The 27,851-nt window shown below is 44.4% G+C and overlaps 5 protein-coding genes across 6 annotated transcripts; 3 read left to right on the top strand and 2 right to left on the bottom strand.

Annotated features, from left to right (window-relative positions):
* Positions 1-656: 656 nt before the first annotated feature.
* LOC6498800 lies at positions 657-3,070 on the bottom strand. Its single transcript, XM_001967248.4, has 5 exons — positions 2,715-3,070; positions 2,349-2,658; positions 1,558-2,285; positions 1,147-1,495; positions 657-1,072 (listed from the first exon to the last, which is right to left on the bottom strand). The coding sequence occupies exons 1-5, from the start codon at positions 2,883-2,885 to the stop codon at positions 765-767; spliced, it is 1,866 nt and encodes a 621-aa protein (XP_001967284.1). The 5' UTR covers positions 2,886-3,070; the 3' UTR covers positions 657-764.
* Positions 3,071-4,222: 1,152 nt separating this feature from the next.
* Positions 4,223-5,737, top strand: LOC6498745 (mucin-5AC). Its single transcript, XM_001967247.4, has 2 exons — positions 4,223-4,402; positions 4,459-5,737. Exons 1-2 carry the CDS (start codon positions 4,280-4,282, stop codon positions 5,605-5,607), a joined length of 1,272 nt encoding a protein of 423 aa, XP_001967283.2. The 5' UTR covers positions 4,223-4,279; the 3' UTR covers positions 5,608-5,737.
* On the bottom strand, positions 5,730-22,294 carry LOC6498799 (inner nuclear membrane protein Man1). The gene is made up of 2 exons (XM_044717564.1): positions 22,112-22,294; positions 5,730-7,306 (listed from the first exon to the last, which is right to left on the bottom strand). The coding sequence occupies exons 1-2, from the start codon at positions 22,139-22,141 to the stop codon at positions 5,813-5,815; spliced, it is 1,524 nt and encodes a 507-aa protein (XP_044573499.1). The 5' UTR covers positions 22,142-22,294; the 3' UTR covers positions 5,730-5,812.
* Positions 7,918-9,529, top strand: LOC6498746 (mucin-1). Its single transcript, XM_032452274.2, has one exon. The coding sequence runs from the start codon at positions 8,011-8,013 to the stop codon at positions 9,202-9,204; it is 1,194 nt and encodes a 397-aa protein (XP_032308165.1). The 5' UTR covers positions 7,918-8,010; the 3' UTR covers positions 9,205-9,529.
* LOC6498747 (histone-lysine N-methyltransferase 2D) lies at positions 12,647-27,772 on the top strand. 2 transcript variants are annotated; one of them, XM_032452275.2, is made up of 4 exons: positions 12,647-13,134; positions 24,338-26,708; positions 26,799-26,932; positions 27,167-27,772. In XM_032452275.2, exons 1-4 carry the CDS (start codon positions 13,132-13,134, stop codon positions 27,251-27,253), a joined length of 2,595 nt encoding a protein of 864 aa, XP_032308166.1. In that variant the 5' UTR covers positions 12,647-13,131; the 3' UTR covers positions 27,254-27,772. The 2 variants fall into 2 exon arrangements, with proteins under 2 accessions (XP_032308166.1, XP_044573497.1); XM_044717562.1 differs by lacking the exon at positions 12,647-13,134 and adding an exon at positions 22,931-23,180.
* The last annotated feature ends 79 nt before the right edge of the window (positions 27,773-27,851 follow it).

Below are 27,851 nucleotides of genomic sequence, written 5' to 3'. Positions count from 1 at the left end.
ACTTTAAATAATACAAAAGAACTAACATTCCATATATTTTATTTAATATTTGGGCGGATAAACTTATTTCATACAGCCTTGTGTGAATAGCAAATTTTTATAGAAACTCTGGGCCACAGGTGGCGCCACTAGTTTAATTTGCATTATTATTTATAACAAATATTAATAGGGCATTTTTATAGTTATTCATTAAATTAACAGTCTTATTTAATTTATTTAAAAGGCTCATTATTGGATTTTTTTGAAAAATCACATAAAAATTCAATATAAAAGATCTATAGGAAATTATTTCATATAGATGGCGCCAATAGTTCCATTCTGACTATTTCTTTAATTTTGCTTTATTTTAAAAGCCTTTCATTTTATTAAAAAAATCTAACAAATTCCTTATAAACTTAAAAAATATGCGTTTTTCATTATTCAGCAAAAGATTTATTGATTGCATGAATAAAAAAAGGTAGAAACCTTCACTTTTTATGGGTTCGAGAATAAATAAAATTTTTTTAGGAAACTGTGCCCGATAGCTGGCGCCACCAGTTCCATTTCAAAATTAAAAAAAAAAATAAAAATATTAAAAAACCTAGACTTTTTTAGAAAATAAATTAATTAAGATTCCTTTAGAATAAATCAAATTGATTGAAAATGTTTTTGACACCTATAGTTTATGTTTTATTTATTAATATCACTGCACAAAAATACATACACACATCAACTAGAACAGCAACAGCAACAACAGCAATCTTGAAATCGTCCTTGAAGGATCCTTAGTCCTTGCCCTGGCAGCAGAAGAAGAGAAAGTTCCAGAGCAGCATGCTCAGTCCATAGATGCCGCCGGCCAGGCCCACAGTGGCCTGGAAGGAGTACCTCACCACCACCCAGTGGGCCATGGCGCCCCACAGGAGTACCAGGAGTCCGTTGGTGAAGTGGACTGGGCGCCGGATGGCGGTCCAGTTGGCCCTGGTCATGCCCATTTGGAAGACGAGCTCCTGGAGGAAGGCGGTCACCACTTGGCCGAAGCCCAACAGAACTGCCGAGACACTGAGCAGCAACTTGGAGGTGCTGAAGCTGATGACTGTGAAGAGGAGAGATGTTCTCTATAGAAGGGTCTTCCTAAAGGGGTTATAGCCATCCTTAAGTCCTACTCACAAATCAGAGCCAGACACTTGCATATGCTGCCCAAGGTGTGCCACTGGAGCTTCCGCTTGTAGAGACTCGTTCCGAATCGCGGGGTCATCAGGGAGAAGCACATCCAGGGGAAGGCCAGGAGTGAGAACAGGAAGGGTATCTCGGCATTTTTCAGGGCATGATGGCTAACCGCCAATCCCGGCAAGACGGTCAGGCACATCACATAGCTGAAGATGTCCGCCGAGAGGAGCAGGGTGGTGGCATACAACTGGGGCACCAGCAGGGCCTGCTGCAGTGGCATGGCGATCTTGTCCAGCAGATTCCACCAGAGGTGAGAGGTCACGGCCCGGGACATGCGTCGAAAGCGTCGCTTTAGGAGACAGCAAGAGAAAGGTTATATCATTCCATAACCAGATGAACTCATTTCCTTACCAGATTCACAAAATCCGGAGGCAACGGCGAGGAGTTCCCGGTTCCTGTCCCAGTTCCAGTGACGAATCCTGCCGCTGGAGAACTAACTGGAGGCAGAGGATACAGCCTGCCATTGGATAGGGACTTGTGGGATGTCTGGGAGGCGGACATGGCGTAGTTATCGATGGTGGCATTGCTAGAACGCATCATTGAAATGGTCTCATCCTCCTCCGGGATGATCTCCATGATCTCCACCCCGTTGGGATTCACGTAGGTGACGTAGGCCTCGTCGGTGGCCAGGAGGTAGGTGCTGTGTGTGTCCACAACGGCGGCAGCCACTGCCGCCCCTGGAGGCGATGTCGTGGCGGTGGTCATCTCCGTGCCCGGATTCCGCCAGGAGTGAGTCTCCAGACCATCCAACTGATCCGCCAGAGCGGCTCTCAGGGGCAGAGCGGCGAAACCTGTTTCCGCCTTGATCACCGATATCCTTTTCGTGGTGAAGGCGTCCTCCCGGTGCTTGGTGATGATCAGACTCAACGGTATCAGGTTCACCAGCAGGGCGGACATCAGCACTATGGACTGGGCTGTTCCGTACAGAGTTCTCAGGCTGGTGAACACGAACGAGAGGAAGAGCTGGCAGAAGGCCTCGCCGCACAGATGTATTGTCTTCCGGACGTACTTGTCCTCCCGCGGACGTACTGCCTCCAGGATCACATGGGTTTTCCACAAAAAGAGACTGGAACCGATGCCTGGAGAGAAATAGTTAGCTCTTAGTGACTTAGACTTGTCTTAAATGGGGTTCGAGGTCGTACCTGCAAAGAATCCATAGAAAACTATAGCCACCACCTGGGTGGTGGTGGTCACCACAATCCAGGCGGAGGAGAACAGAATCCCGCTGGCCATCAATGAGACACAGGCGATCAAGGTGGCCAGGAGGAAGACCCTCCGGTACTGGGTAGTCTCCCTGGATCGGCCGCTGTACTCAGTGTCCAGGTGCTCCATGATCGAGCGACACAGCTCCCCAGTGGCCTGGTAGACGATGGCGGGCCATATTCTGAGAACCAAGTCCTTGTCCGACTCCACAACATTGCCGTACAAGTAGGCTGGAGTGGCCAGGAAGGCCTGGACGAAAAGTGGGATATAGTATATGGTATTCTATATGGATCTTAGATATTTACGTGAATGGCGAAGCCGCAGAGCATGTACTTTTGTTGGATGTGCTTCTTGACCACCCGGCGTCTCTGGATTCCGGCAGTGGCGCGGGCCGTGGGTCTTCTAACTGTCGGGGGAGTCACTGATGCACCACCACCACCACCACCACCACCCACTCCTCCACCTGTGGCTGCCATGGCTGCCTGGTTAGTCTGCTGATTGCCTTTTCCTCCAATTTCAATAGATATATCTTGATATTTGGTCCGTGGATGCGATGGCGTGGATTTTTTTTGGTGTTATGTCTAGCCTTTGGCATTCATCATCGCCAAAAGACAAAAGCAAAAAGCCAAAGCCAAACCCAAAAGCGACACAACAATACACGACGGCGGGGGATACTGATAAAAATCAGGCTCTTATCAAACAGATATAGTAGATATAGCAGATACCCCGACATCCACCAGATACAGTCCACCCTTCACGGGTGTACTCGGGTGGCTCGTTCTCTGTGGCAGAGTATCTGTGAGATAGCCAAGCGAGATATCCGACAGATTAACGTCAGATATGTAAAGCAGAGTTTGTCTTTGCTTTTTGGCTTTGTGTTGGGTGCTCGGTCGGTGCTTTCTGCTTTTCGTTGTGTCTTTGCCTGGAAATGTGGATTAAAGAGTCATAAACACCAGAAAAATATTGCCAAAAAAAAAACTAGAAAACTAGAGACCATCATAACTAAGGAATTTTTTATAATAAAATAATTCGAGAGGCTACTAGAGTTAGAGTCTTATTTTCTCCATGGGTAGATTTTTTGGAGGAACTTTATGGAGGAAGCACATAAGGTTCCTTTATTCTTTTATGACATATAATGAGTCATTTTCATTTAAAAATACGTTTTCTTTAGAGGTTTTTTAATAAAGAATATGTTATAGAATACTATATATTATACATGTGTGGTAGTTCTAGGATTGATGTTCCTTATATTGTCACTTCCACGTAGGTTTCTGATAGGTACTACAGGATATAGGTAATATATAGTTGATATATCGATAAATCCTATATGGCAATGGGTCAAACCTAGTATGATTCGTAGCAGGAACTCTTGGGACCTGCCTCTGAATAGACCTTTCGATGCCTTGTGTCTTGTATTTTTAAAAAGTAACTCTTCTTTGGAATCCCAATTTGGCAAGTCACGTTGTCCGATGCGTCACTTATTTTTGTTTTTGTCAAAGATTGAAATAAAAAAGTATAAGACGAGCATATTGGCCAAGTAAACATTTAAACTGGAACTCCTAGCGTCCCTTTGGCCGGGGAATGTGATTTATCTGGTCGTGGAGATGGACTTTATCTTTACACACTTCCGTTTCACATCCGCGGGAGTCCGAGGGTGCTACTGATGGCCTTTCCTCCTTTATGGGTTTACAACTGTATTTTGAAACCGCCTAGAAAGACGTCAGAAGGCGACGAGGGGGATATATAGAGACACCCACCCACCCACACACACTCCAAGTCCGATAAGAGATCGGGCTATATAACCGCCGGTGGTGCGGATAGTCAGCTCATACAACGATCGACCCAGACGACGTTAGCCACTGGCTAGACGATGACGAGAAACCACAACACAACCGAAATCCCAGAAGGAAGCATTACAACCTTTACAGTTCGCAGAATGACTGGATCCAGAATCTCCAAGTTCTCCGCCATCCTGGTGCTGTGCGCCGCTCTGGTAAGTGCTCTGAGGATCCCCGTTTTGGCCGACATCTGACCCTGGCTAACTTTCAGTTGCTGACCAAGTCCTGCGGCATTCTGGCCCTCAGCGGCGATGGCTCCGGACAGGCTCTGGGGCAGGCGGAACCCCTCCTAGATACCACCACTGTCGCTAGTGCAGAAGGTTCGGGAAGTGGCTGGGGAGAGGACACCACGCTCCAGCCGGAAGAGGAAACAACAGACGCTAGTCTGACCACTCTTCCCGAGGATACTGGCTCCGGAGATCAAGATAACACCACCGAGGGTTCTGGAGATGATGAGACGACCAGTGCCCCTGAAGACAGCTCTTCCGCCGCTCCAGAGACCTCTTCTGCTGCTCCAGAGACTTCTGCTGCTCCAGAGACCTCTTCTGCTGCTCCAGAGACCTCTTCTGCCGCTCCCGAGACCACTACCTTGGAGGCTGAGACTTCATCTTCCACCACAGCTCCTGAGACCTCTTCCCAAGAACCGGAAACCACTACCGCAGCTCCGGAAACTTCTTCCTCTTCAGAGCCGGAAACCACCACTTCAGAACCAGAAACCTCCAGTGAAGTGGCCCCGACCGTGGCACCAACCCCAGCCCCCTTCGTGTGCCAATCGGCTGGACTCTTCCCGGTCAGCGGGGACTGCAGGAGCTATCACAATTGCCTGTACAATCCGCTTCTCCGCCGGTTCCTGGACATCGAGGTCACCTGCCCGCCACAGACCGCCTTTTCATCCACCCTGAAGCGTTGTGTCCGCGACATAGCCGAGTGCCAGGACGACGACTTCCAATGCCCGTCCGTGGGACGGTTTGCAGGACACGACGACACCTACTACTACTTCTGCGCGGCCAGCTTGCAGGGAGGACTCCACAAGTTCGTGGTTAGGTGCTCGTCCGGACAGAAGTTCGAGGTGGCCATTGGAGGATGCTGGCGCTACGACTGGACCCAGATTGTGCCCGGCCAGGAGGCCACGGAGATCAGCGACCTGACGGCCATCAAGCGGGAACTGAAGCAGTACAAGGCCGAGGAGAAGCTCCGCCAGAAGGCCCAGAAGCAGCAGGAGAAGCTGGCCAAGAAGCAGCAGAAGCTGGAGGCGAAGGCGGCCCAGAAGGCGGCCAAGGAGCAGGCCAAGCAGCAGGCCAAGGCTGAGAAGGACAAGGCCAAGGGCGAGTCCATCGAGAGTCCCGAGTCCGAGGAGTAAAGTCCGTAAACCTTAAACTCTTTGTTGGTCGTAGCGCTAGTCTAGTAACTTATCCAATTTTTTTTGTTAACTTGTAATCCTTTTTTTTTCTTCTTGTGGTATAAATAAATGTAAAAAAATAATAAATGAACTAGAAATTTATTAAACTAACTAACAAGAAAGGTGGTTTAGGGTAGTCTGTAGTCTGTAGATGTCGGTGTAGGTGTTAGGTGTCATGCTGCTCCTGTACGCTCCCTCTCTGAAGATGGACGCTGGAATACTTCTCTGGAAAGTATGTCATGTAGAAGTCCTGTGTAACGTATTCAACTGTGAGGATGCGACGGTCGTACCACCATCCGTGTAGGTGTGAATGAAGTATTCCAGCGTCCATCTTACTGGAGCAACGTATAAAGACCTCCCCAGTCTTCCAGTCGATCTGCAGGTCATACATTTGCATCGGTTCTCCAATCTTCGAGTGAATCAATCCGACCAGATAGCCCTTGGTATTCACAGTGCGTCGTTCGGCGCCGCTAAGGAGATTCAATATTTTCAGGCAATTGGAGGTCGCTGGCTCCGAAGGCATTTGGCGGATGACGGGTCTCTGCCAGATGGTCTTCATTACGTTAGTGTTCCATGATATGCTGTGGACGTAGTGCCGGTTCTGTTCATAAACCCGTAGGATCACCCGTTTGTCCCTTTCCAGAATGTCCAGAGTGTGGATCACTACACTGTCGTGCAACTGTGTCGGCATGGACGGTATCAGTTTTGCTATAAGAAGTCCAACGTCCAGCTCTGGGCACTTCTCTTCCGCCACGATCTCATTGAATATATCCGTGGCCAGTTGCCCGGCAGTGTCCTGGATGAGGGTCTTCTGCTTGCCATGGATCTCGCAGGCAATGGAAACAAAGAACCAGCAGATTATGACCACCGCTATTACGCCCATCGCGACGAAGAATCTCTTCAATTGGATTCGGAGCATGCACGACAAGGGCAGCACTGGATGGTCGAGGCCAAAGTGGACTCCCAGCTTCAGGTCGTCGAGCATCCGGATATTCCAATGGCCGTTCATGCGCATCAGATACTTGGCGTCCAGGAAAGAAGTCTTGAAGTTCTCGTTGTTCCTGTACCTGGAAATATGCTCGTAGTCGTTGGCTACCAGCAGGTTGGTCGTTCCGCGACTGCAGTAGTAGTTTATGGCCTGGTCCTGCAGTATCTCGAATATGTCCTTGGCGATGTCCTCCGCATCCTCAATCGACTCTGGGTGGATGCAGTTGCCCCGCAACGGAGTGTTGCAGAGGACATACTTGGTGGGAAGTCTGCCAACGAGGTTGACCCTGGTATCGCAGATCAGAGCAACATAAGCTCCGACTATCAGGGCCATGAAGGCGAAAAAAGTAAAGACAATCCACTGGGATTTGTCCATGTTTCTGATGTAGTTCACGACAGTTTCCGGGATAGATATTTGCTCCTCTTCAGGATCGTAGTCAGTTAGCTCCGCATCGGGAAATGAATCGCGGACACAGCTCTCCAGGGAATAGTTCGGATCCTTGGCCTTTTGAATCTGCGTTATAATCCTTCTCTTCTGCTGGAAGTGCCAGGCCCGCATCAGTTTAAAGATCATGGCGTTCCTCGAGTCGTCCACTATCGAAAAGTCTGAGATTCCATTCTGGATCAGCAATCGGTACAGTTCAGTGTCCGTCAGATTGACAAGCTCCTCAGTCTGTAAGTAGAGAACATAGTTATCTTTCGGTTAGCGGTTGAGATTAGGCGGAAAAGCTACAAAAAACAGGTGTGAAATAGTTTCAACGAAAAAGAGGTTAGTCGTAGGTCTAGATAATGCTTTTATTTCTGCTGCGACACTTTAAATTAGTACCTAGAACTATTTATCTTTGCGAGACTGCATTACATTTCAATATTTATTATAATTGCTATGATAACAGTTTTTGTTTTGAGATTAAAGTCTAAAGAAGCTCTGACACCAGTTTTATATAAACTAGCTTCTTGGGAATAGCTCGCAGAAAGTTATCTACTTGGTGACCCCGATGCCCTCCTACACTTTTGTGTCAACAGTGTTACCTTCTGATTCCGATAGATGGCGTTGGCAACATCATCGAACGGAGTGGTGACCCCGACACCACCGACGTTCAGGTGACCGTAACCTCTATCGATCTGCTATTTGAACGATTAGTCACATTCGCTGACCACTTCTCTTGTTTTTCGATAGTGGCCAAGACCACTTCACGCACTGGCTGTTTATTGGCATTCTGTCTTTATCAGCTAATCGCACGCAATCGGGAAGATTGGTTTTTTTCGGGGTCTGGTCCGTCCTATAAAAGAGCCGATCCGATTGTCCGACCAGTTACTCCGTCGAACCAAGAACCGAATATAACGAAATCGAGACCGAGACCGAGAGAAGGAGAAATCATGTTTAAAGCGGGCCCAAAAGCATTCGCCCTGATCCTCGTGCTGGCCATTCTGGCTCCGGTGATTCAGGCCAAGACCGTTTACGTCCGTGTCGAGGGAATTGTTCCGGTCGAGGATGGCAATATCGAGAATCCGACTATTCCGCCCCGGAACGAGGATGAGAGCACCGTGGTTCCGGAGGTGACGACCGCGGCTCCCGGCACTGTACCGCCCGTGAGCACTGCGGCTCCGGGAACTACTCCGGAGCCAGGTACTACGGCTGCTCCTGCTTCTACGGCTGAACCTGGTACTGCTGCTCCTGCTTCTACGGCTGAACCTGGCACTCCTGCTCCCGCTTCCACGGCTGAGCCTGGTACTCCTGCTCCTGCTTCTACGGCTGAGCCTGGTACTCCTGCTCCGGCTTCCACGGCTGAGCCTGGTACTCCTGCTCCGGCTTCCACGGCTGAACCTGGTACTCCTGCTCCCGCTTCTACTGCCGAGCCTGGAACTGCCGCTCCCGGAAGTACTGCCGAGCCTGGAACTACCGATGCTTCTGAAAGTACTGCCGAGCCAGCAACCACTGCTGCCCCTGGAACCCCCGAGCCTGGAACTACCGCTGAGCCCGGAACTCCCGCCACCGGAACCACCGCTGAACCTACAAAGGAGCCAGTCACAACTGAAGACCCCTCGAAGGGAACCACCGAAAGTAGCACCACCACCGACGACGACTTGAGTCATTTGTGCCCCACCACCGGATTCTTCCCGGAGGACAACAACTGCTCCATGTTCGTCCTGTGCACCTATTACCCGGAGGATACCTTGACCGGTTTCCGCTTCAAGTGTCCCGGGGAGATGCAGTTTGATCCGTTCAATGAGTACTGCTCTCTGGCCTACGATTGTAATGGAAGCAATGACTCCACGCCGTCAAGCGAAACCACCGAAGCCACTACTGAGGCGGACGAATCTACGGGTACTACCAAGGACCCGGAGTCTACCAAGGAACCGGAAACTTCCCAGGCCCCGGAAACTTCCCAGGCTCCGGAAACTTCCCAGGCTCCGGAAACTTCCCAGGCTCCGGAAACTTCCCAGGCTCCGGAAACTACTGAGAAGCCTCAGGAGGATACCTCCGAGAAGCCCCAGGATACCACCAAGGCTGCGGACACCACCGAGAAGCCCGAGGACTCCACCACCAAAGCCCCCGAGTCCGGTGCTTAATAATTTTTTAAAAGAACAGAAAATCGATTTAAAATCATAAAAAAAAAAATCCCCAAAAAAATTATGCCCACAACCTGTACCTATCTTTTTTTTTAGTTATTTTTTTTTTTGAGTGAATAAATTCTAGTTTAATTATTATTAATAATTTATTGAAAATCGTATCTGGCATCTGATGGGTTGTCGAGTGGTTGGCCTATGACGGCAATTTTCGATTCAATTTCAAATTTAAGTTCAGTTTCGATAAGAACCCTGGCGTCTAATCGCCCAAAACGCCCATTGGAATGTAAAACAAATAAAATTAAAAACAAATATATTGCTGGGGAAATTTTTCGATTTTTTTATTATCTAATCATTGGGGCTAATTTTTTGCTAATATTTCATTCAGATTTTCTTTAGGGGTTTCAGGAAATAATTACGTTTTCGGTTTACGATTCTGAGATTTAATCTCAAAGTCAATTAGAAGTCCTCTCTGAAGAGTTCCTGGAACTGCAATCTAATCGAAAGTATTGCTTTTCTGCGATTGATCGTGACCTGTATGGGGAATACAGTCACCCAAGGGTTAATCATTTGTTTGGCTTTTCTTTTTTAAACAACAACAAAATCTCATTAACACCCTAATGAGTAGACAGAACTATCTTTTAGTTCCTGGAACTCTAGTATCTTATCTTTTTCCAATTTTTTATAAATAATTATTAAATATTTTGCACCTTTTATGAAGTTAACAGATTTGATAATAAAGGACTAAAATATAAATTAATTTTTTATGCATTTTTTTCCCTAAAATATATATTTTTTTAACCCATTAAAAAAATAATATTCAATCACGTGTTGGCTGGACATGCGATAATGAATGAATGAAACCAGGCAGTTATCTGCACCACTTGCTTGGTGGTTCCGTGTCGCTTGGTGGCTCAATTGGTCAGTTTATGTGCCCAGTGGTCGATGGTTAATGGAACCCAATAAACTTCCGCATCGCGAACCAAGGGAATCTGCCTCGAATGTGCAAATAAATGTGCAAAGGTTTTAGTTTTAATGCAAAGCCCAGACTGCCGACTGCCGACTGCCGACTGCCGACTGCCGGCCACAACCCAGTGAATTCTCAAATGAGAGAAAGTCTCTCACCGGATTGCATAAAAAATATATATTACGATATATATACATATATACTTATTATGGGTAAAAAATACGGCGTAGTCGGAGATTCAACGACACCGCTTGGTTGGGGAATTGCGCATGCGCGTAGCTCGTTAAAGTGCCTTTGTCTTTCGTACCCTGGCAGGGGGTAGTGTCATTTTGGTCAAAAGTGCCCAACGAAGTCTATTAGTTGAGGGCTATACTGGAGACACATCAATAACATCCTTTCCAGGCCAGGAAGGCAACTTTGGAGGCGTACATCTTCCTCTTAATTTGAAAAATTGGGCGGGCTTTGGTTGGTTTTTCGATCGAACTTTTTAGATTCTGCCAATAGAAGCTTAGAATTTTCATAAGATAAGATAGATAAGATCTCATATAAGATAGGTGAAATTCCCATATATTCCTATCCGAAAATTTCCAATCTATATCTTAAAATAGAAGCCACCATCTAACTTTCAAGAGTATCTAAGCTTCGGCTCTGTCCCACATAGCTATTTTTATTTTTATGCTTTATTTTCAGTCTGCGGAGGCGACAATTAAAGCTGGCCAATATCTTTCTGGCCACTTCCAGGCAGTCCAGGCACGTCGCTGGCCACCCCCTCGACTAATCCCATGCCCCAGACCCTCCTCGCAGATCTGGGCTACGTGCCTAGTGCCGTTTTGGCCGTAAACGGTCATTGACAAAATGCGAAATTGCAGTCTAAACCGTACACAGAGAGAAAAAGAGTTCAAAGTAATTAAAAATTGGATATGATAGATGAAAGTCAAGTAGTAGAACTTTGTATTAGAGTCAGTAGTAGTAGTAGAAAAGTCTACAGTAGTAGAAATCCGATTTAACATGAATTTAATATTTTCTGAGGTTGAATAATGCAATTCTTTTTAAAGAAATCCCCTTAAATATTAATTTTAAATATTAAAGCCTTAATTTGTCAATTTCCCAGCATCAGTATCTCGGTTTGCGTTTCCCAATTCACACTTTTCCCATCAACTGTTTGACGAACTCATCGTCATGCCCCCTTAAATATTGACCGGCCCGATGTGTGTTTATATTTTTTTTGCAGTGCAGATGTCAGCAGGCAGTGCTAACGGGGTCAGAGACTTGGCCATTTGGCCATTTGGCCATCCTGCATCTGGAATTCCGAACAGTGGGCCGTCTTTATGTTGGCCGGAGAGACTTTCTTTTGGACAGACCGGAGGAGGAAAACAATCGACGAGCCGCAAAAGGCAAACATTTGCGTGCGAAAGTATCTTTATTTTATTTTATTATTTTTTTTTTTTTCAAAAGTATTTCTGGGTGGAGACACCTCTAGCTTTATTTTTGTTTATCTTTTTTTTTTTTTGGGGGGGAAAAAGAGATAAATGACCAGATACAATTGTATCTGTATCTCACAGTCGTACTTGTTATGTCATTTGCACATTTACACGTTGTCTTCTGGGCTTTGTGCTTTTGGCTTTTTTTTTTATTATTATTTTTTTTTTATCTCGTTCGAGCCAAGATCAACATTTAAATGTTGTACAATTATGCCAGAGCCGTCATCTGGCTAACTGTGATGTGATGTGATGTGATGTGATGGCTTGGAAATGCCTCACAAAATGCCTCAAAATGCGGCCCATTAAGATTATGTATAGATAGCAGGAGGCCGTCAGAAAGTCAGTAAGTTAAGTTAAGTAACTTGGATATTGTAATCATTAATGATTTGGAAATTGAGAAAATTGTCAACTACTCTGCACTTTGCATAAATATCATAATGTGTCTCCATCGATCTGCCAATGTTGCAACACTTGCAACACTCATAATTGAGGAAATCTTTGGCGCAAATCTTTGGCACAATTAAGGGAGAAAATGGCAGTTTAGAAAAGTAGTTATTAGATAATAAAAATAAATTTTAAATTTATTATTTAACTATTAACACATTGTCCCACTTTTAAGGGCCAAGTATACCAGCTTAAATAATTAATTTAAATGTCAAATTATTTTATTTTTTATTTATGAAACTTCAGCCTTAGAGTTTGGAAATAAAACTGTAAAAAGTGAAATATTTAATTGGTTGTGTGGCAAGGAAGGCCGTGCCCCCTAGAGGCCCCACTCCACATAGAAGCTGAAACATAATTATTTTGTTGTATTTTCTAGCTCTGTCACAGATATTTGCAACATTTTGCATGTTGCCTTTGAGCAGATGCCGCTCACGTAGCATTTGTTTTTGTTTTTGTTTTTTTTTTTTTCGAAGCCATGGGGCAGATATCATGTCACGAAATATAGTAACTCTCCACAGTAACTCTCTCTTTCTCCTTCTCTTTCTCTTTCTCTGCCTCTGTCTCTGGAGGAGGTACTCTCGCCGCAGTTGCCACAAGCAGCGTTTAGTTCGTGGGCGCCTGCGCGCAAGTGCAGTCACAGATTCAGATACTCGCGGTTGCTCAGATACAAAGATACACAGATTCGGTGCGGTTCGAGATACGAGTTTACTGGGTTGCCTCCATAAATACAGCATCCCATCCTCATACCACAAAAAATTGCAATAAAAGTGAAATCTTTATTGAGTGTGTGTCCAAAAAAAAAAAGAATATAAATAAAAATCACAATCAGATTTTTTTGTTTTCATTTTTTCTTCGAGTGTGCGAAAGTGTTTAGACTAAGATACATTTTTTTTCGTTTTGCCAAAATTGCCAAAGAAATTCTTGGGAATTTCAGGTAAAAATCAATCACTAGAGAATCGGAGAAAAGGAGAGTCACAGAGAGAGAAGGAGGATTAGCGAAGGGTGCTCCTGAGACACCTGAGAATTTTCCTGGGAAAAATGGTAAGTCGGAAAGTGTGAAAAGTCTCTCGGGGGGAGGGGGGAAAATACAAAATAAAAGGTAGAAACCCTGGGCGAGAACTTGAAAACCGAATTACCCAGAATTCTTCACACGGAACCATTAAAATCGGGTTTACGAGCTCCGAAGGGGTCTCCTAGGTCAGGTTTTTTTTTATTTTTTAGCTTCTTTTTTAGATGATTTTTAATTATTTCTTCTTTTTTTTTTAGCTAGGGAACTAGAGCATTACTAGATGGGGACCCTGGGGATTTGAGAATTAATTTTTGTATTATTTTTTATTTTAAATGTGACATTTAATGAGAAAAAATATAGAAAGTGGAGGAAAATCTAATAGAATTTAGGGGAAATATTATTCAGGTTATGGTATCTTGTTATAAGTATCTTTTCTTGAAATAGTTTTTTAAAATACACAACCCCTTAAAAGCCACTTAACAAATATTTACTTAAGGCCTAAAAATAAAAACAAAAATCAAAAGCACAAGTCAATTAGCTAATGATCATCATTGAGATACAGATCGGTCAGATACAGATAGCTGCCAATTGATCGGCGATCGGAGCAAACGGCTCAATTAATCAAATCATCCCGGGGCTGGGATGATTGAAATCAAATTGCCAAATGGATCGTGATGCCGGTGATCCAATAAAGAAAAAAAAATATCTATTGATTCCAACAGTGGCGGTCTGGTGGCCTGGAGGCCTTTCCCATGATCTGAGACGGTTGTGGGAGAAGGTCATCGTCTATGGGGGAGGAGGGGAGGAGGGCTATCTATGGTCATCCCATAGATCTGATGGATTTGGACAATCGGTATCGATATGCCAATCACGGAAGATCGATTTGTAAGCCTTACGCAATGCCAATGGCCAACAAAAGAAATAAAAGAGCCAGAAAATATTACCAATTGGGTGGCTCAGGTAACACGCGTAACAGGTGCGTTAAGTGCATTTCAATTGTAATTGAAATTTTGTGCTTTTTACTTGTTTTTTTTTTCTCATTTTTATTTTTTTTGGGAGGGGGGCATAAAAGAAACGCGAGATGCATAACGAATATTCCACGTAATTGTAGCAGACCCACAGACTACAACTATATATTGTATTTTGTGCAGATACTTTTCGAGTATTGTCTTTAGGCATCCACTAAAAATAATTATATCATAGCAAATGTCAAAAAAAAAAAAACCGAAAAACCGAAAAACCCCGAAAAGCAATGGCCATTCCCATTGTGTAATTGTTCAATTGCATTTTATGAGGCGGTATGAGGTATTTTTTTTCGGCTCGATCTTTTTTCGGCTTTTTCTGCTTTAAAATGTAGTCTGTTTTTTATGGGCCTGGGCCTTTTGGGGTGCCTGGAGCCGGAGACCGACTAGCTGACTGCCATGCATCATAAAAACCAATAAGCAGCCAGGCATGGATCTGATGATGACCACTGGAGCAGATGGATGTCTGCCAGGGGGTTTAGGACAATGCACTGAAAATATTTTTTATACTTTTATGTTAGAAAGTGGGCAGTAAATATATTTGATAATATTCATTCTTATAAAACATATTTTTAAATTTATATTTTTATAATTTAATATTTTATTTAAGAGAAATTATTTCTTCGAGTGTTAGGATCAGACTAGATCACAGAGATCCCGTTATATCGATTCTAGGAGAGAGTAAAAGTGGGTGAGAGTGGGTGCTCTCTCCACGTCTCTCAGAGAGCAGGTATGCAGGTGTTAGACAAGGACACAGCTTGTGACAAAAATAAGCAGGAAGAAGCATGATTAACCCTTTAAGGGCTACAGAATTTTTCAAATTAATATTTAAAAACTTCTATTATTGGTTTTCCCAAGTGCATTTAAGGGGTTAAGGTGTCAATGACTGGTTAATGCGCTTCCCGTCAGATGCACACACGCACACCGTTGCATAATCGCCTTTGATGATGGCACTTTAATTTACCAAAGCCGGCTGTCAACGCGTTAAGAAAGGGGGCGGGGGGCGAGAAAGAAATGGCATGAAAGAAAGAAGGGGTGAAGAAAATCGGCGATGCGCAAAAAGGGGGTGGCCCCAGTGTTGATGCGATAATTCCTGTAATTGGAATTGCAGCTAACAGTGCAGGTGCTAAGTGCTGCAATTAGAAACGTCTGGCAACGCCACAAAAATAAATCTATAAATTATTCATAAAAAGAAATCCATGATTTGTTAACAATTTCCTCCACCAACTATCACTTTCACCCACATTTTTAGCCAACTCATTGGTTTCCGTTGGGGTTCTTGAGAAATAAAAAAAAACACAAAAAATCACAATAGAAATAAATCAAAAATTAGCATTTCCCGAAATTCAATTTCCGATTGGACGACAGAGATTATGATATTACGCATACGCAGTGTGTTACATACCCAGTGGCCAATTAAGAGCAAATATCTGGCAATTAACGAGCCGAAGTCAAATCATAATTAAAATATTATCTCATAGTTAGTTTTAAATAATCAGCCACAATTTCACTTTATTTTTTAATGACCCAAGTTGGCTTATTTATGTGACAGCTGCCTCTGAGCTCTTATAATTGAGGTTTCTGGACCATTTTTGGTTTTAGTTTTAGTTTTTCCCGCCGAAGAAGAAGAAGAAGAAGAAGAAGAAACCCCCATTTGCAGAACTTGCATAACAGTGAGAAGAAGAAGAAAAAAACTGCATTTTGAAGTCAGACTCCCCCCCCTAATTTTTAGGGCACTCTCCGGCTGACCAACGTAACTTAATTGGCGTCACTTAGGCCGGCGAACAATCTTAATTACCAGCATGGACCAGTGACCAGAGGGGGGGGAGGGGGCGATGGCCAGGGCACAGGTGGGCCGTCTACCGAAGGTGCTCGACTTTTTATTGCCAACACTAGAGGGGGGGGTGGTGGTGTGGCAGGGGGCTACACAGTAGAAAAGGCAAAGAAAATGCAGAAAACACACAAAAGAAAAGGCTTTGGAAAAAAATAAATAAAATGAACTTCAAAAGTCCAAAAGACAACAATGAGAGCAACAACAACCACTTTTACTTTTGTTTTCATTGAAGCCGCCTGCCTGCCTGCCTGGCTTTTTGTTTTTAGCGGCAACTTCTTTCTTATTTTGGACAATTTCAGAGAGCCAAGTTCAGCGTTGGCGGCCAAGGCACAGTGGGTCGCATTACTTAACTATTGATTATTCAAAAATGTATTAAGAATTATTTATGAAAATCTTATAGCCCGAGAGGGTTAATAGTAGTTCCATACTTATAGTAAATTGTTTCTATTTCATTGTTTTGTCCCACTGTACTCCACTATACCCGCTAACCCACAAGCCAGGTCGCTGGAATACCGGCCAGGCCTCCAACCCCATCTGCTTTTTTTCGCGCAAATTTAAGCTAAGGCATTGCCTAGAGAGTACACTGAGAGAAATGGGTTGGCCGATGATAGAAAATTTAAGAAACATTATATAGTCTCTTGAAAATATTATTAAAAAATTTAAAAAATACTTTTAGGAGTATAAAATTAAAATTAAGAGACTTGGATTGAACAAAAAATTAAATCTATCTATCTGTCGTAAAAAATTTAAGACTATTTATATTCTATATTGCTTCAAAAAGAGGAAAAAAATAGTTATTTTAAATAGGAACTATATCTAGGCTAGTAGCCACTAGTAACTAGTAGTATTTTTCGCAGTGTACTGGCAAACTAAAGCAGATCAGCTTGGCCAACTAAAAAAACTAAAAAAAAAAAGGGGGAAAAAAACGAGATTTCGAACCGGAGTCAAGCTCACGTTGTCACACGACAATTACACGCAAGTGTTGAGAGTGAAGCGGCCTGGGCCCCGCCCCCTCTTTGCCAGCCCAGCCCCTCTACCTGCCTGTCTCACCTGCCAGCCCCCACCACCACCCCCCCCCTCTTGGGCGCACTCGAAGCGCGTGTGAAAAGCGCATAATTTTTGGACGCGGACAAATTTTCACTTTTTTCCTAGAGTGGATAGACTGGAGAGTGGAGAGTGGATGGTGGATAGTGCTCTTCCCAGACTTTTCTTATTGTTCCACACGGTCACACCACCACCTGAGAGAGGGGAGGGGAGTGGAGTGGAGGGAGGCGTACAGTGGGTGGTTTTCAAAGAGGCGGTACAATGGAAAGAGGCAGCAATAAAATCCACAATGCGCCGATTATGCCAGCAATCTTGGGAATTATTATTGTTTTTGCTTCTATTATTATTATTATGAGGGGTTTCTACTCAAAAGGGGGCTACTGGGGGTTAAGGCATCAGAGGGTTAAGGCTCTATGCCCATCTCCTATATCACTGTCAGCTCTGATGGCCAATTATGGGCTGTCTCTTACCATTCTGGTTGATTAATTGCAGCTCGATTGGAGTTCGAGATAGTATTCTTCTTCGAAACTGTTTCGAAAATGGATATTATTTCCTTTTTCTTTTAGTTTTGAGATTTATTTTGTAGAATTTGTATTTATTTTTGTTCCAATTCTGTTAACAAATGGTACTGCCAAGAAAGTCAAGGCTAACAGGGATGAGGAGTTATGATTGGGATATAAGATTAAAGATATATGTGGTATAACAACTATCCTATCTCCTACTCTAGTCTTCCTGTCTCTGAAACTCTGGCTTTGAGCCAATATTTTCACTTTCGTGTTGGCCTTTCTTCGCCGACTCCTTTTCCCCCACAGACCCACAGACATTATAGCCGTGAGACCGATTATGCCTCCAAACAGGGTTCACAAAGTGGTAACTGATATAGCCAGAGAGTTTAGACCGCAAGCCTACTACTAATCCTACTAATACTAATAGTAAGATGGATCCAGTCTTCCGGGACTCGAGATGTTGCACTGGAGAGTGATTATGCAAAGCTGCTGGTTGCAAGTTGGATCGATCGATGCACTAATTTGTTTATAATGAACGTTACGCGACAACAAAAAAATAGAAAAAAAAAAAAATAGAAAAATTAAACAAAGAGAAGAAATTAAAAGCAAAAACAAAAGAAGAAACTGAAACTTGTTAATTGCTCGCGTGCTGTCACAATTGCCGGCAATTCCGCATTCATCATTACATTGCATTGCATTACAAGTTGGGTCTTACATTTGGATATCCACCAGCCATGACAACTATTTCGCAAATCCCAGGTCCACTTCCCAAAGAAGATCTACGGTTTTAAGTGATGAGGGATGGGGGATTTCTATTCGAATATTGGATGATCTTTCGGGGGTTTCTAGATCTCAGACCAATATCTTCCAGAGGTATAGAGGTATAGAGATATAGAGATATAGAGATATAGAGGTATAGAGATATAGAGAAGTATAGAAAATAGTATCTATAGAACTATTTCTAAAAGAGTTAAGAACTTTTATCTTGATTTTCTATTGAATTATTCAAGTGGCCTTTTTCACAGCACCCAACAGTATGCAACACTTTTTTTTTTTTAGAATCTACAAAGAGTATAGAGTAAGAGTATAGAGATGAGTATCTATAAAAGACCAATATATCCAATTTTCTCTATAAGAAGTAACTATACTATATACCATACTATATATTTTCTTCTTAATTTCAATATCTTGTTGCCAAAAAACTAAACTAACCCCTTTTCTGAAGAGTATAAGCCCGAAAATAACACCAGGCATGGCTAATCAAAGCCAGCAGCTTCATAAATTATTTTTATTATTTTTGTCTCCTCTTGACAAGGCCAATGGCCACGGATACTTGGCCACTTGGTTACTCATTTGTTTACGAGACACTCCGCCACCCCGCCACTCTGCCACTCTGCCACATTTTGTGGTAAGGTAAGGCGAGGTGAGATTCATTATTTCATTTGCAATTTCCATGTCACACGGGATAGAGCCATCATCATTCCAGCCACACTCATAATGGATGGGTGTTGTTTTCCAAAAGTGTGATTAAGTGTGATGTTATTTTGCAAATAACTTGATTTAAAGTTGGAAATTGTAAGCCTAATACAGGCTTAGTTAGAGTCATTAATGCCAGAGTTTTTCTTAAATTTTTAACATCAAAAAAGATCTCTAGTAATCATACCCTTCTGACTGACATCTTGATGCCTCTAGCTACTCTTTACAAATTTCCTGTCACTGCGATGGCCAAGATATCGGGCCAAAATGGCAATTCTATTGTTTTAACCAACTATTTGCTTTAAAGTAACGCCTCGACAAGACCTCTATCGATCCATTTATCTGGAGCTGCAGATACTTTCGCTTTCCAGGCCCAAACTAAGGGGCAAAAGTGGAAATCTTTTCCGTATTTGCCTTGGCCCAGTCCCCTACAGTCTTGCCTCTCTCTTGGCGGAAATGTCTGTTTGTGGTAACACCTTTTCCTCCAAATGAGTTGGCCGAAATGTGGCACAATGACAATCAATAGATGACTTCCACCAATGGAGTCTTATCTGCGGATTCTCCAGGGACAGGTGTCTATCATATCAGTACTTTGGACTAATATTTGGTAATATTTTATTTTATTTTATCTCCATGGAGCTATTTAATGGCCTGATTACTTTGTTTTTGTGGCAAAATGGCAGGAAATTGATGGCGTTTTAGTTAAATATTTTAAAAGTTATTAATTAACTTTTTTTTATACTAACTAGACTTAGTCAGAAGGATGGATTATAGAGAGCTAGAGAGCGAAGTTTAGGATTTTGGTCAATTTCATTAGAAGTTAGCAGTTACTAGTTCTTCTCATAAAAATATTTAAAAAACAAATCACATATTTTGTCTATTTTTTAAGATTTAAATAAGCCACCCCCCTAGGTCCCCCTCTTGGGGTCAGATCTGGGGGCAAGGCTGCCGCTTTTTATTTATTTTTTTTTTGCTTTTTGCAGTTTCTGCATCTAAATTTCCATCTCCACGTCCGCTGGCCCATAAAAAAAGCCATACTCTCCGGCATTACTTTGTTTTTCCTTTTTTTTTTGTTTTTCCTATTTTCATAATTAATTTCTTTGTGGAAAAGTGAAATATGACTATGGCAAGTTGTTTGGAAAATCTAGTGACAGTTTTTGTTGTTGTTTCTTGCCTCTCGTTGCATTTTTCCCCATATGTATTTATTTTTTATTTATTTTTTGGATTTTCTATTTTATTATATTTTATTATATATGCACCTCCCCCCTCCAAGCCTCCCTCTCTCTCCTTCTGGGACTTATCGACAATTTCACTTTTGCGCAGCCGCAAAAATAAAAGAAAAATAAGTGAAGAAAAAATAAAAGACGAGGAGGTCTTCGCTTCTCATATGTATGTGATGACGATCCAACAATTGCGGTTTGGTTATTTGCCCCCAAAAAGATTCCCAAGCACATTGTTGGATCGCGTGCAATCTGCCACACCCCCTCTGGCCCCTCCTCTGTCCCTCCACCGGCCAGGGCCCAGGGCCCAGGGCCCCCCCTTTTTTTTTTTCAAGTGCAAAGCCAAGGTTGCATGTGCCCCCAAAGCGGCAGCGATGCAGATGGCTGGCGGGGGAGGAGGATCTGCCAAGTCGCTTTTATTATCGACACGAAACGGGTTTTCCACCAGTTCCCAGACCCACACCAGAGAGTTCCAAGACCAGGCCAGACCAGACCAGAGACCAGAGACCAGACCAGACCAGGTCCAGACCCAAGCCCAAGACCAAGTCCCCAGCAGACTCTTGGTCGTCTGCACTTGCAATTTTATTTGCTTGTTCTCCGAGTATTATTTTATACTACTACTAAAATTAATATAGTATATAGAACTTTAATTATAGGTTAAATATATCATCTAAATTATATCAACAATATAGTCATAAACTTATACAAGCTATGAACTTGATACTATAGAAGTTTTAAAATCTTATGGAGTCTAGAACCTATTATTTAAAGGTTTTCTGGGATTATAATTCTATATGATTTAATATCTTTATTATTTTATTTTTATAGTTCTATTTTAATTAGTTTTTCAAAAGTTTCTTTCAGTCTGCTATTTCCTATCAGCTCCCATAATATTGTAATATTTCTTTGAAATACTCCTCTCTTATTGAATGTTTGGTGACATAAAAAATGCCTTAAAAAACAATTTACCTTAAAAACAACTTAAATATTTGTTTACACATAGTCCAGACCTTTAATAAATATTTCAAAAATAATTGTAGAACATTTTTTAGGAAGAATGTATGAAGATTACTAGAATCTTCAAACAAGAACCCCTTGAATATGATTTAAAAATTATTTAAAAAGAAACTAAATTCTATGAGGCGCTTTAAAATCTTACCATGAACCCCCTAAGACTTCTAATTATTTAAAACAATTATTTATCTCAGTGTAAGAGCCGACTCCTCCATCTGTCAGCTGCTCAGTTGTTTGCCAACAGTTGCAGAATTTCACTTTCTTTTCAAATTGCGGCGACCTCGATTTATGGCCCAGGTGGATGGGGATGGGGATGTGGACGTGGACGTGGATGGGGATTTAAATTCCAACCGAGTGGGATGACTCCATGGTGGATCACTGGTGGATCCACCACACCACACCAAGTCAAGTCAAAACAAACCCGATCCGATGTCTTTGAAAGAGAGACCCCCGCAGATTTGCTTTTGTTTTGATGCCCGAGGGCTTAATTGAATTACGTTTTTGTTTTTATTTTTTTCGGAATTTTTGGGGGCTCACAGAGTCTGTGACTTTGGTCTTAAAACATGGAAGTGTACACCAAATAAGCCAAGACAACAATAAAAATTATTTAGAAAAAAAAAAAAAAAACTAAAATGAAACCGGGCTATAAAATAATAATAATTATGGGAAAGTGAACGCCCATTGTGTCGCGGGTGTCTGTGGCTTCTCTTTTTTTTTTTTGGCTTTTTATTGATAATTCGCATTAATGAGATTTAATTTTCACATAATTAGTTGTAAAGTCAGTCAGCTCTCTGGGTTACTGGGAAATTGGAGGAAAATTGTATTTTTTGGGGAGAGATGTCTTTGGGTCTCCGGGTCTCCGGGTCTTGAGTTTCAACACAAAGCCTACTTACTATATCCATCTGCCTTGCTTTTCCATTCATTGAAATTGAAACACTTTTTTAAAATTCCTTAAAAACAATCAAATTTTGTAACTTATTTTTTGCCTAAAAATCTCTTTTTTTTTTTTAAGTAAAAATAAATTAAAAACTAAACTCAAATCGCTAAAATAAATTCAAGGGAACTGCTTCATTCCTTACTGGTTTTCAGACTGAGGGGGTTGGGAATCGAGATTTCTAGACTTGGAACTAACAACCTAGGGTTGCCTTGTTTTTGGAAAATATTTCAAAAATATCTCCATTTTCCCATAGGACTTGTCTCTTTTTGTGAGAAATTTATTCCCACAATTTCTTTGATTTTTTTCGTATTGAACTCTGAAGTCACCTCTTCGTGGGGGTGGCCACTGGTTCCAGTGCTTCCACAAAAAGTGACCATGAAAAATGGCAAATTGAGGCTCATTTTTCCTAAAATTATTCCACACGAGATCGAATCATATAGAGACATTATCTTCGAGGTCGAGAGGAGCGTGTGTGGTGGCTCTTGGCCAGTTATCTTGGCCAGTTACCTTGGCTAATTACCAATTTGGAGAAAGTGTCTGCCAAGCCAGCAATCAATGAGTGTCATTTTCCCCTTTTTGTGACACCAGTTTTTAGTTCTTTGGAATGCAAAAAACCTAATGATTTTTTAATGGTTTTTAATTTTATGACCTGATAACTCTAGACTGGCATATCTGGCATTAAAGTTTCAAGTTCTTATCAGTTTTTCGATTTAAAGGTAATTACTAGAGATTAAAAAAAAGGTTGAGTTCTGAAACTATTATTTAGAAAATTGTTAGACGTAAAAAAACTATTTAAACTATACAACTTTAAGATTAAGATAAAGATTAAAGCTCTTTATTCTTTTCTTTCTTAAAGGAAGGTCTCGAAAGCCCTTCATCTTAAATGTAACAAAAAGTGTTTTTGACTTCATTATCTCTTAACTTTTTTGGAAATCAGTATAGCCTTGACTTTCAACTCTCACTTAGCTGGGATTCAGTTCCGTTCGGACTCCCCACTTCACCCTGAGACTCAACCCGGATCGGAAGTATATTTTGAGAGTCCCATTCCAAAAAAACAAACCAAGTCGTTCTTCGGAGAAAAGTGTTTCGGTTTTCGGTTTTCGGAATTCGGAATTCGAATTTAGTTTTGCCTTCCAGTCTTCCTTTTTTTTTTTTTTTGTCTTCTGTTGTTTTCTTCCGGCCCTTCTATGATAAATGATCTGGAAGACGACTACCAAATTCTCAGTGTTCAGGTCCAGAACGCGATTCGGATGCACGAGGTCCTCCAGATGACCAGCCACGACCTGCGCCAGCAGCGTCGGGAGCTCGAGGAGCAGCTGATGGACAACAACTTTCTTCTGGACGAGATGCGCCGTCGCGGGCCGATCTGCGGACGCATAAGGATTACCGAGACGGGGGAACTGGAATGGGAGGACGATCCAGACGGTGAGGAGGACTTTGAGCGATCCTGTCGGGATGTCGCCCTACGCATTGAAACCATCACCGAGGAGCTGCGCGCCACCGACAGGCTGCTGGAGCGCACCAGGCTGGATCTGGAGAAGAACAAGGAGGTCCTCATAGTGTACGAGGAGGAGTTGCAGCGCCACCTGCAGCTCACCCGCATCCTGGTCGTTCTACAGTACATCCTCGAGTTCATACTCACGGCCATCTACTTCCTCCGGATGTTCGTTCATCATGTTCTATAGCTTCAAGTTGCCATAACAGAGTTGCATATTATTTTTAGGGTTTTCTAGGGCCTGGGGTTTATTAACCCAAAAAATAAATTATGCCAAGAGTTCCAGAGAAGGGTTTATTTTTAAGGAGTAATCTGGATTAAACTGTTGCTTAGGACGTGGTTTCAATAGCCTCCTCTTCCTTTTCCACCTTGAAGTGGAATGGAAATTAAAAGCAGATCTCTGCCCCTGAACCGGCTGAACTACTTTTGGGACATCATCTGCATCTCCACTCGCAACCGGATCAGAGATTGAAAACGAATTGGAGCTGGGAACTGGACTGAACTGGGGACTGGGGACTGGGGACTGGGAGAGAGAACTGGGTTTTCGGGTTTTGGAAGCCTTTCCTTTTCATTGGCCTCCGCTCGCCATAAATTAGGATAGTCTGGACACTGGACACTGGATTTATGGCTGGAAAGTGAAACCAGATCTCGAACTAATCGCCTGCTCTTTTCTATTTCTCCTCGCAGGCTCTGCACTGGCTCCTCCACATCCTGATGGCCTCCTGGGCCGTGCTGGCCCTGGAAAGGGGTGGCTTCCCCGCCCAGCCGGCGGATCATCTGGTGCCACCGCCTCTGCCTCTGCCTCTGTCCCACCATTCCTCGCATCCACCCGCCCTGCCCACGCCCCAGAGACTGACCCATGCGACGGCGGGTCTTGGCTCCACTCCAGTGGTGGCTCCGGCGCCTCCTCCCACGGCCATCACGGAGCCCGGGTTTATGACGCGAGTGGCCAGGTGGTTCGGTCTTGGAGGAGGAGCTCCCTCGTCCGGTAAGGACCAGCAGCTGAGTCCCAGCAACTCCCTCAGCTACGCCTACCCGAAGCCGGGACAGAGCTTCGACGCTGCCAGTGGCAAGCCCTGCAGTCTGTGCAACAAGTATCCGTGGGTGCCAATGGTGGGGCATCCACAGCATCCTCAGCAGCAGCAGCAGCAGCAGCAGCAGCAGCCACTGCAGGTGCAGCAGCAACAGTTGTGGCACTTGCAACAGCCACAACAGCAACAGCAACAAGTGGCCCAGGCCTCCCAGCAGCGGCAGAGGGCGGTGCAGTTCCAGAGCACTCCCCCCCAGATCCCCAACTTCCTGCCCCTGGCCGTGCCCATGCCGCCCCTGTACAACGCCCAGCCCTTCCGGCCCTCCGCTCCCAAGGAGAACATAGTCTCCGAGTCCATAGCAGTGCCTGTGGCAGGACCTGTGGCAGGACCTCTGCCAACACATCCTCCCAGCACCTCCACCTTCGAAATCGTCAAGAGCCACCAGGTCACCGACTTCGTCACCTCCGTGGAGTACCCCGCCACCTTCGTCCAGTCGCATGCCATCGACCTGGGCTCCGCCTCCACCAGCCAGAAGGTGCTTCCCGACCCCTCCGAGCCGAGCACTGTGCGGTACCAGCTGGAGGACCTCGCCAGCGGCCAAGTCCACCAGCACCTGCCGGCCTCCCAGCTGCTGACGGAACTGGGACACTTCGTGGAGACCACCACCGTGCTGCCGCCTCCTCCGGCGGACAACTATCCGGCGGCCTCGTCCCAGCTGCAACACCTGCAGCAGGAGCAGGACCACGAGCAGGAGCAGGACCTGTACTACGCCGAGCAGGAGGAGACCAGTACTCTGATCTATGGTCCGACCACCACGGAAGCTCCAACCACCACGATGACTCCCCAGCAGCCTCCACAGGCCATCGAACTGAACAACCACTTGGCGGCCGGGATGCCCAACTACAGGCAGGGGATATCCCGGGGCCGGGAGACCCCCAAGCGACTGCTGGACTCGCCCATCAACCATGCCGGCGGCAGACCCTTCACCCGCGACCCGGCCGACCTCAACTTCCGGCTGAGCCAGGCCTACACGCCCACCCAGCCGCCCACGCCGACCTCCACGTACGGCGCCATCGACGCCAGTGGGCAGTATGCGGGAATGTCGCCTCCGAACCCCAAGCAGGTGATCATCCCCTACACCACGAGGCAGAGGCCCAGGCCCTTCGAGAGCTGGACGCCCCTGAGGACGCACCGTCCATCCGCCAACGATCTGGAGGAGGAGCCGCACGAGCAGCAGGAGTCCAAGCTGGCCACTGCCACGGTGACGGCACCGAACTCCCGCAGGACGACCAAGTACCTGACCAAGATCCTGGCCTCCAACCTGAGGGAGCTGCTGAAGCGAGAGCGGGAGACCAAGCGGCTGCCGGGCCAGAGCCTGGGCGTGGATCTCTTCAAGCTGCAGCACAACATAGACGGGTGGACGGAGCAGGAGTACAACTCGCTCTCCCACCGCCCCAGTACACCCACTATCCGGGGCAGGTCCAAGCACATACCCACAGAGTACCTGACCACCACCACGACGACGACTACTCCGGCGCCACAGCGACAGTCGAAGACCACCAGGGGCGAGGGGTTCGAGCTGGGCGGGGCGCCTCCCACGGTCACCGGGGATCTGTCCACGTCGATCAACAATCTGGAGCAACTGCATCTGCTGGGGGAGCGGGGTTCGAAGCGGTTCCAGCACCTGGACGACAATCGCTTGCACTTCGACTACTACGATGCCCGGCCGAAGCCCACCCAGGCCATGGCCTCCTCCACCACCAGCAGCAGTCCGGCTCCTCCGACCACCACCACCACCACGGAGGTCACCCCGCTCTATGTCCGCAGCACCACGCCGCCCAAGGAGCTCTGGAAGCAGCTCCAGGTGGCCATCCTGCCCCAGACCAACGAGAAGGTCTACGTGGTGACTCCCCAGCCGCCGACTGCCCCGCCCCGCCACAAGGAGCACCACGAGGCGGAGGCGTCGGCGCCCAGGCCGGTCTACCAGACGCCGGCTCCCAGGTTCCCCAGGATGCGACCCACGCCAGGTAGTCCTCGTCCTTTCCCAATCCCAATTTTATTTTATAACTAAATTAATTAATTAATTAATTATTTGATTTTTTATTTATTATTTTTAGCTGGCGAAGTGAAGGCAGCCACGCCCACTAGCTCCTCGCAGTTGAGGAACTATACACCGGATATTTTTGGACTGATGGGCCTCTCCGCCTATGTTCCGGCGGAGCCAGTGGAGATAATCGACGGAAACTCCAAAGTAAACAGCAACCGATTCCATACAGACATGTGAACTAAGCTTCTCTTTTTTGTTTCTTCCAAAAAAAAAACACAAAAACCACACTTAAAAAAATCATTTCATTACAAAATTAATCATATTTAAAAAATTATTATCAAAAAAAACATCCTTAAACCTCCTCATTTTTCGGCCATCTATCATACACACTCCCCCCCCAATCTCACCACCCTCCAAAAAACTCACCACACACCACAGGTCATCACAATAGTGACGGCAGCGCCGACGGCGGCAGCGCTGCAGCGACCCACACCGAAGCCCACAATTGCGCCCTCGCCGAGATAGAGGTCGCAGGTCGCAGGTCAGAGGTCACAGGTCACAGCCCCACGCCCCCCTTCGCCCCTGTTGTAATATATTTTTCACCACGCCCCCGCCCCCATGAGGAAAAAGGAACAGGATACGCCGCCAGGAGGTGCGATCGAGAGAGTTGTAGTTTTAAAAATAAAAAATAAAGTCCTTTCTAGGAATCAAAGTTAGATTTTATCTGCATTTGGTAGCTTTATAAACAAATAGAGGAAAAGTAAAATAAAAAATAAATAAATTAAATGGATAAAATAATAAAAGGATAAAAGAAGCGAAAGGACTCTGATTAATGTTCCCCCTAGTTCATATTTTTTGTTTTTTTTTTTTTTGGCGCTCTCCTTGATTTAGTTTTTAGTTCTATGTATAAAAAATATCTATTATTTCTATTATATCTATTTGAAACATAAAAAATAAAATAAATTAAATATTAAATCAAAGTGTAACCAAAATATAGCAAAAACAAAAAAACCAGAAACTAAACAAGAATTATATTAAAAACGAAAAATAAAAACAAAGTCATTTTAATGTATTTTATAATTAAGGTGGAAATAAAATAAAATATATATGGACTTTTCTTAAA

The sequence above is a fragment of the Drosophila ananassae genome, chromosome XR (genome assembly GCF_017639315.1).
Source record: "Drosophila ananassae strain 14024-0371.13 chromosome XR, ASM1763931v2, whole genome shotgun sequence".
NCBI lineage: Eukaryota > Metazoa > Arthropoda > Insecta > Diptera > Drosophilidae > Drosophila > Drosophila ananassae.
The sequence above is the reverse complement of the archived record's forward strand: the minus strand, read 5'-3'. Positions and strand labels throughout refer to the sequence as shown.